Raw genomic sequence first — 8800 nt, forward strand, 5'->3', positions numbered from 1 at the left:
GAAAAAAGTGGGAGAAAATAGGAAGACTTGATTTAAAAAAAGATTGGGTTAATGCAAAGTGGTAAAACAATATATTGATGATGATGCAGCTATTACATTAAAGATCAAATGCAAAGAAGAAAAGTAAGAATATTTGGAGCAATCCCTTTCCTATCATCAATGTCAGTTACATGTGCCAGATACAGATGATAAAATTCAGTAATTTTCAATTAATATATTTTATTACAATCTTCCCCTTTAAAAATACAATAAATAATAAATCCCCCTTTCAAACATAAACCAAACCATTGGTTTCTAGGTCATTGAAATGCCTTTATCTTAAATGTAGAAATGTTAATGTTATTGTGGTTATTTGAGGAATATAGTGATAGAGAAATCTCTACAATAACCAGTACTAGAAAAAATCCAATTTCTAGTCCAAAACACAATCCAACTGAAATCAAGAAAAATTTCATATCTTTCAAACTAAAAGTCATCTACTTCTTTGTTGCACCAAACTGGAGAACTTTTAGAACAGCCCTGCGTATCTGTTTGGTCTTCACACTGTAGATTATGGGGTTCATCACTGGGGGGATTAGCAGGTAGGCATTGGCAATCAGGGTATGGACATAGGGTGGGGCCCCTTTTCCAAATCTGTGAACAAAGGACAGACTGATCAATGGAATATAGAAAATAGCAACAGCCCCAATGTGGGAGATGCACGTGCTGAAGGCTTTCTTCCTCTCCACTGGGGATGCAATGTGGAGGACAGTTTTGATGATCAAAACATAAGAAAGGAAAATGAAGATCCAGTCCACCCCAGCAGTGCTGATCAGGGCAGTCAGCCCAAATATGCTGTTGATCCGGGTGTCTGTGCAAGAGAGCTTCATCACATCAGGGTGAAAACAGTAGGAGTGACTCAGCACACGGCTTCGGCAGAATGACAGACGCTTGAGGAGTAACTGTAAAGGTATCAGTATTAATGTCCCCCTGGTGACTATCGCTATTCCAATCTGTGCTATTTTAACTTCAGTTAAGATAGAGGCATATCTGAGAGGATTAGAAATGGCCACAAAACGATCAAAAGCCATGGCCAATAGAACTGAAGATTCCATGACAGTGAAAAGATGAATAAAAAACATCTGTGACAAGCAGGCATTAAAGCTGATCTCCCTGGCATTGAACCAGAATATGCCCAACATGGTGACCAGAGTGGATATGGACAAGAAGAGGTCAGTGGTGGATAACATGGACAGGAAATAATACATAGGTTCATGGAGGCTCGGCTGTGTGACAATGGCAAAGAGAATCAAGCTGTTTCCTGAAAGAGCAGTTAGATAGAGAAAGCAGAAGGGAATGGAGATCCAGCTGTGAAATTCCTCCAGCCCAGGAACACCAGTCAGCAGGAAAATGATGGAAGTGGATGATGTGGTGTTCTGGAAACTTGACATGTTGAGTTCAAACTGCAGAATCTTAAGTTGAGTGTCCATCAATTATAAACTCTTTTCACTTATTTTGTATTCAACATGAATGTAATTATTTCACAGGCAAACATTTACAAAATTTAATGTCTATATTAATTAAAGGGTTCAGATAAATGGTTGAGATCACCTCAAACAAAGGAAAAGAAAATAAGATGAATAATGACATGATGATGCAAAATTGGCACATGAACACATGGAGCACATGAACACATGGAGCAGTGGCCCACTTACGTAAGTTCACAGGTCTGCAAAGTGATGTGACTGGCATTTAATTTCATCACTTCCGGAATTCATATGGTAGAGTCAATAAATATTTGTGGAAATGTGTCAAAGAGTTTAATGAATTGTTAAATAATTAGGAAATGTTATATGTAGCCATTCTTATACAGTAAATGAATTATACCTTTAGGAGGCCCCAAAAGATTCTTTAAAGTATGAACAATCAAGACAATTACAAACCAAATTATTTGAGTACATGGATCTATAATGTGAGGATTATAAGAATTTGATGTAATTAATTTTTATGCTACATGCCAAGTCAGTGTTTCAAAATTGAATATGCTAGACTTGGATAAGGTTCAAATATAGGCTAATGTATGATCGACTAAGTTACCACAGGACAAGTTACTAAACTGTGTACCGGAATTTCTCTATATCTAAAATAACAATAATATACATGTCCCATAAGATTGCTCTAAGGGATTAAAGAATGTGGAAAACTTGGCCAAGTACCTCACTGTGGTAAAAGCTTACAAATTTTAGGTATTATCGCTTTTAAAAAAAATAAATTAGCAAATATTTCACCTCTCTCTTTTCCCTACTTCTTCCTACCCATCCTCACCACCCATTTCTCCCATTGTCTAGTCACTGACAAAGAAACCCGGGAATTATTTAGGTCTGACTTAGGTAATACATACTAGTTAATATCTTTTTCATGTGGCTCCTTCTTCCTCCACAGCTATAATTTTCTCAACCTTTTTTCACCCTTTTCTGATTTAGAAGAAGTCTTGCTGCTTTGCAGAGATGACCCTACCTCCTAGCATCTCAGTCAAGTTTGGACATTAGTTTAACATTAAATCACTGAGCAGGCTGTGCACCAGGCTATAGGGATGCAGAACCCAATTTGATATGACAAGTGTTTGCAGAGACACTTAGGGAAGGGTAGGATACGTAGGAAGACAGACTTACAAACAAACAAACAAATAAAATGTGGTGTATACAATAATGGGTCTGTGTTGAAAATACAAAGGTTATATATATCGGAAAATTGTGTAGGTCAAGAAACACTTCCCTTGAGAATATGAAGATCATTTGTGCAGGGTTGATAGGTGAAAATAACAATGAAAAAAAATTCTAAGCATGTCTATTAACTAGTATATGCGGGATGCATTTAAATGGTAAATGAGGCTGAGGCTGATGTTGGCTGTAGATAGTGTCGGTAGCATCTTAGACAATGGTTTTTAAATATGGTGCAAGAAACCACGAAACTCACAGCTGCAAAGGCCTGCTGAAAAATTGTTCTAAGCAGAAATAAGTATGTCCTATAAATGAAAGGAGCCTCATCAGTTAGAATATGTCCTCAGAATACAGTTTTCAGGAAAGAGCTTTCCACTATTTTCCTGAGAGCTTTGTGCAGTTAATAAAATCTCCCTAATTTTTAAGAAATCAATGTGCACACAAAGACTGGTATTTTCCCTGAATGCAGTCATTTTACTTACAAAGTATGGAGAGTGGTTCTTTCTTGCCTGTTTGCCAGGAAGGGGCTGAGGATCTGGGGAGAGTTACCATTCAGGGGCTGGCAGCTTATTTAAGGAGCCATGACTCAAGCTGTTTGAAATCTACTAATCAGGAAACTCTGAGTGAGCTTTTTATGGTCCCCAGAGTATGAAGCTTCCCAAGGACTCATTTTGCCCCTGGTCTCCCTCCCGCTATGCCTCATTACATTTACTTTCATCATTTCCATGAAGGGCCCAGTATTATGGTTCCTTGACTTTGTGTCCTAGTAAAATTTTTTCACGAGTAAACTTGTGTGCCCAGTGATGGAAGACAAGATTAAGAATCTGTGGTAGGGGCCTCCTGGTAGCACAAGGAGTTAAGATGCAGCCTATGAAGCTATCCGCAGCCACTGCAGCACGAGTTCCATCCCCCGCCAGGGAGCTACCCACATGGTGCAGCAGACCTCTTCTGTCTCACCCGCTGCTCCCCTCAGCAGTGTACTTTGGTCTATCTGCCTGTTCTGTTCCCTGCTTTGTCTCTGGAGAATCCTCTCACCCCCCACACCTCTGGCTTGTACCTTAGTTCTTGTATGCATAAATAAATAAATCTTAAAAAAAAAAAGAATCTGTGGTATATTCACACTATGAATACTATTCACATCAAGGAAAGGTGAAATGCTGACTTTTACAGCAAATGGAAGGAGTTTGAGGAATGATGGGAAGTAAAGGAAATCAGAATGGCAAAGACAAATACTGAACATTTACATAGTGGACAAGTTGATCAGGTAAAATACTTACAAAAACTATCATACATTAATAAATGAAGTAAGATTTCTGAGGTTAAGAGGAAAGGAAGGTAGGAAGGGTAAAGGGATATAAAGGATGGTGATATGGAGAAAAAATTAATAGAAGAAAAAGTAAATTTGTGAGTAAAAACTCCAAAACAAAATACCTCCTAAATGTATGAGGTCACTCTCAGTCCCCACATCACCCCCACATCCAGCCTCCAACATCATTTGGGTGACTTCTGCATAGTTTTAAGAAATCTCTGTATTTATGTAAAAAAGTCATTAATTCTTTCATAAAATGCATTACATGTCTATCCTATCATATCCTAGAATTTTGCCTGGGTAATACAGAAAGAAAACAGTTACTTCCATCCAAATGCTCAAAACCCAGTGAAAAAACAGATGGAAAACTTAGTGATCAAAATAAGATGCATTTATGATGAGAACATAGAAGAACATGTATTTATTTTGCAGGAGGATCTGCAACAGGGGATGCAGGAGAGCAGAGCACAGGAAAGACAGCAGTGAGGAATAATACATTCATCATACCTGGAACTCTGCGTCCAAGTGGAGGAGCAAGGGGGAAATGAAACTAAACAAGACAGGATCCATGTCATTCAAGACCTAGTAAGCACCCTAAAGCATTTGAACCAAAATAACATAATAGAAAGCACTCCGTATGGAATTTAATCTCTCTCAGTGAAATATCAACCTGAATGACAATCTTACATTTTTCCTCTAAGTCACACTCTTTCAGTTATATGGAAATATCTATTTTGGGTATGTTCTCAAACAGAACCTCAATGAGCTCATATGTTCTCAAAAGAACATTGCATCACTTGTTCTTCCCAATTCTATTACAGGTGAACCAAAATATTATTTTCAGCATTGACTTCACACCATTTCATATGGCTTATAAAAAATTTATACTGTTTAGAAATAAAATTTCAAGCATTATTTCATATGGTTTATAAATAAAAACAAAATCTGTGAAAAGGTATAGCCCCCAGATGTTGAATTCCAGAAAAATATAGCTGGTTGAAAAGTAAAAAGTATTGCCCTTAAGTTAAAAGGAAAGCAAAAACTTTACTTAGACAGTTTTCTGTGAATTGTATCACTTTATAAAGAAGGGAAAGGAATATAATCACAAATAGATTGCATGTATATATATATATGACTATACTATGTAAAATTATGTGTAATTGAAACTTCATGAGTTACTTGTTATTGAAGCATAAAGGAAAGTTGAAACTTTCATGAGAACATTCTTTAGTACATTTATTTTAAGACACCCTAAAATATATAGTTGCTATACCTTCAAATTTCTCCATTTACAAAATTTTACCGAGCATCCATGAAATGAGTTACTTATACTTATGCATTTATTGCTTAGATTTGAATGTATTTTATATATCTCCTCTGTTAAATAGTAAATTTCTAGATTCTAATTTTTTTCATGAGGCTAGGAGTTTCCTAAGTTGACGATTTCCTCCTTTATTTTATGGTCTTCCTGGGAAACAAAAGGATTACCATCTATACTCTTCTTAGTATCTGAGGCAAAAATATTAGTATTTGTGCACAGTATCATTCATAAGAAACAACTGGTTAAATTATTTCAATTTAGATTAATTTAGTCAGATTGTTACTCTTCAGAATAGAGACTGTATCTTCATTGCTCACCCTCCACTCCCAGTGCTTCCTACTGTTTAACAAAATGAACATTCTCAAAAAAGTTAGAAAAATATCTTCTAAATTATGTAAAAATAAAATTTTAAATGTAAGCTTATGTTAAGTCGCTATTATTATATAGCTATTATGCTTGTTCTCTCTTCAAGAGATATCAATTCCCAAAATATAGTGCCTATTTGTAAAACGTTTCGAATCAGTCAGGGAAGAAAGATATGATTGTTTACAAAACAAAAATGTATATTAAAGGTATGTGGGAGAAGGATAAAAGTAACATCAGAAAAGAAAAAGACAATGGGCAGGTTATTCATGGGACTGTGGGATGCCATTCAGAAGTGAAGACCTCGTAGAAGAGCATCACCCCAACATTTGTGACAACATACAGGTTGCTTGTTAAAGTGCAAATCCTTGCACCCCATCTGATGAGTTTCTACTAAAGTTCTAGGGTGGAGTTGAGGAATCTGCACTTTAAAAAGTATCAAGTGCTTCTGGTGTTCCACTGCTCAATCTCACAGAGAACATGATGGCTACAAATGGAAGTGGATGTCCTATCATAAGTGCATCCAGTGGGTGGTGTTGTGAAGACCCATAGGAATGAAGATCACACGGAAGATGAAGAATCAAAAAGTTGCTATGATTTTAGGTAAATGTCAAATGGAAATTATTTTGTTAACTGAATTAAAAAAAAGCAAAAAACTTCATTATTGAGCATTTTTAAGTCATAGGAAAATAAAAAGAAAATATAAACAGACCAATGTCCTTCTATCAAAAGATAAGCATTCCTGATACTTGGAACATGATTTTCCAAATCTTTGTAATATATTTGTGTGTGTGCGCGTATGTGTGCCTATGTGTATATATCAAATAAAATATATATACAACATCAATAAGTACCCTGCATACTAACATTTTTTCTTAACAACATATCCCTTATTGGGGCCTCCCTGGTGGTCACAAGGGGTTAAGATGCAACCTATGAACCTCGTCTCAGCCGCTGCAGCATGAGTTCAATCGCCAGCCAGGAGCTACCCAAGTGGCACAGCAGATCTCTCCTGACTTGCCTGCTGCTTCCCTCAGCAGTGTATTTCAATCAGTCCACCTGTTCTGTTCCTGACTCTGTCTCTGGTGAATCCTCTCACCTCCCATAACTCTGGCCTGTACCCCAGTTCTTGTATGTATAAATAAATAAATCTTTTTTAAAAACCAATATATCCCTTATATCTACCCTTATTTCATGATGTACTGAGCATTCATCCTCTCCCAATTTCCCCCTTTGGGCACATATTTGCTGCATTTACCAAAAGATCTGAAAAACTCTTAAGAACTGGTAAAGTACCCTTTTATTCATATTGCTTCTTTTTTGTTGTGCTTATTCATGTTTTTCAGTCATGAATAATCTATTTTGGGGAATAATAACCATTACAAATAAATGTAAGAATTAATAAAACCTTGGCTTTTCTACAGATCTAAATTATATCAGACAATTCTTGACAGCTGTATAACCTAGAGGTGAATTCAAAGGCAACTATGCAAAGAAAGGATTCACTGAAAATTTCCTAAATTGGCTTAGAAAGGAATATTTTGAGCACAGCCTTGCGGATTTGCTTTGTCTTCACGCTGTAGATTATGGGGTTCATTACAGGAGGAATGAGCAGATAAACATTGGCAATGAGAGTGTGCACAATCGGAGGAGCATGCTTCCCAAATCTATGTACCAGTGACAAACTGATCATGGGGATGTAGAAGATGGCAACAGCACTGATGTGTGAGACACAAGTACCAAAGGCCTTTTTCCTCTCCTCTGGGGAAGCAATGCTGAGCACAGAGTGGATGATCAGAACATAGGACAGGAGGATCAAGACAGAGTCCAAGCCAGCTGTAGAGATGACAATGGTCAGACCAAATGCACTGTTGATCTTGGTGTCTATGCAGGAAAGCTTCATCACATCAGGGTGGAAACAATATGAATGGTGCAGAACATGACTACGGCAGAAGGACAGACGTTTAAGGAGCAGGAGTAAAGGCACTAGAGCTGTTGTTCCCCTGATAACGATTGCAAAGCCCAATTTGATGATCCTTGAATTGGTTAAGATGGTGGCATACCTCAGTGGGTTACAGATGGCAATGAAGCGGTCAAAGGCCATTGCCAAGAGCACTGAGGACTCCATGAATGTGAAACCATGGATAAAGAACATTTGGCCAATGCAGGCATCAAAGCTTATTTCTCGAGCATTGAACCAAAAAACACCCAGCATGGTGACCAGTGTGGAAAGGCAGAGCCCTAAGTCTGTGAAGGACAGCATGGAAAGAAAATAGTACATGGGCTCATGGAGACTTGACTCAGTGATGATGATGAACAAGATCATGCCATTCCCAGAGATAGCTATTGCATAGAGACAGCAGAATGGGATGGAGGCCCAGGCATGGTAAGTTTCAAAACCAGGAATGCCGGTAAGAAAGAAGACTGTAGGATAGAAAATGCTCTGATTGAATGAAGGCATAATGCGTGATTTCCCAGGGACAAAGAAGCATGTCCTGCAAAAATAAGGAAGAAAAATGTTTATACTCTCTTCCACCTGTCATATAAATTAAGATCACTAGTGAACTTTGTCCTGTTTATCCATGGCAGTGCATACTGTTATTCTTAGATTTGGAGTCAATCTTGGGTAAACTAGAGGAAGAGACAAAGCACTAAGCTCCATGAGGACATCTGGCTTTCAGCAGGAGTCCCACATGTTATCAATGGGCAGTAAAAAAAATCTGAATTAAATTGTTAAGGACTTTCAAATCATATCCTCTTTGTTTTAAAGATAAAGAACCAGTTTCTCAAGTTTTAATCACAGCACATAAGTGATGAGGCCCCAGTGGATTATCTAAGTGTTGAAGCTAATCTTCATTTAATATCAAGAATGATAATGTACCAAGTGCCTCCTATATGCCAAACAATTTACTCCTCTTCTCTGCCAAACAATTTACTCCTCTTCTCGGAATCCTTCTTTGCATTGCTCTGAGTGCTTCTCAATGTAGCTTTTTTTCCAACTGGTATAATCAAAGGGAAAGAGTAGGGCTATTCTAATGCAGAAATTCTATGAATAAAGCTTGCAGCAGGAATAGTTTTCTTTTTGTTTTAATTCCAAGGATCTTAAAC

The 8800-nt window shown here is 37.3% G+C and overlaps 2 protein-coding genes across 2 annotated transcripts; both read right to left on the reverse strand.

Annotated features, from left to right (window-relative positions):
• Window positions 1–476: 476 nt before the first annotated feature.
• Window positions 477–1430, reverse strand: LOC119255027 (olfactory receptor 51F2-like). Its single transcript, XM_037522047.1, has one exon. It carries the CDS (start codon window positions 1428–1430, stop codon window positions 477–479), a length of 954 nt encoding a protein of 317 aa, XP_037377944.1.
• A 5778-nt stretch (window positions 1431–7208) lies between these two features.
• On the reverse strand, window positions 7209–8153 carry LOC119254679 (olfactory receptor 51F2-like). Its single transcript, XM_037521780.1, has one exon. It carries the CDS (start codon window positions 8151–8153, stop codon window positions 7209–7211), a length of 945 nt encoding a protein of 314 aa, XP_037377677.1.
• Window positions 8154–8800: the final 647 nt, after the last annotated feature.

The sequence above is a fragment of the Talpa occidentalis genome, unplaced genomic scaffold (assembly GCF_014898055.3).
Source record: "Talpa occidentalis isolate TD23 unplaced genomic scaffold, MPIMG_talOcc4v2.1 talOcc4.3, whole genome shotgun sequence".
Taxonomy (NCBI): domain Eukaryota; kingdom Metazoa; phylum Chordata; class Mammalia; order Eulipotyphla; family Talpidae; genus Talpa; species Talpa occidentalis.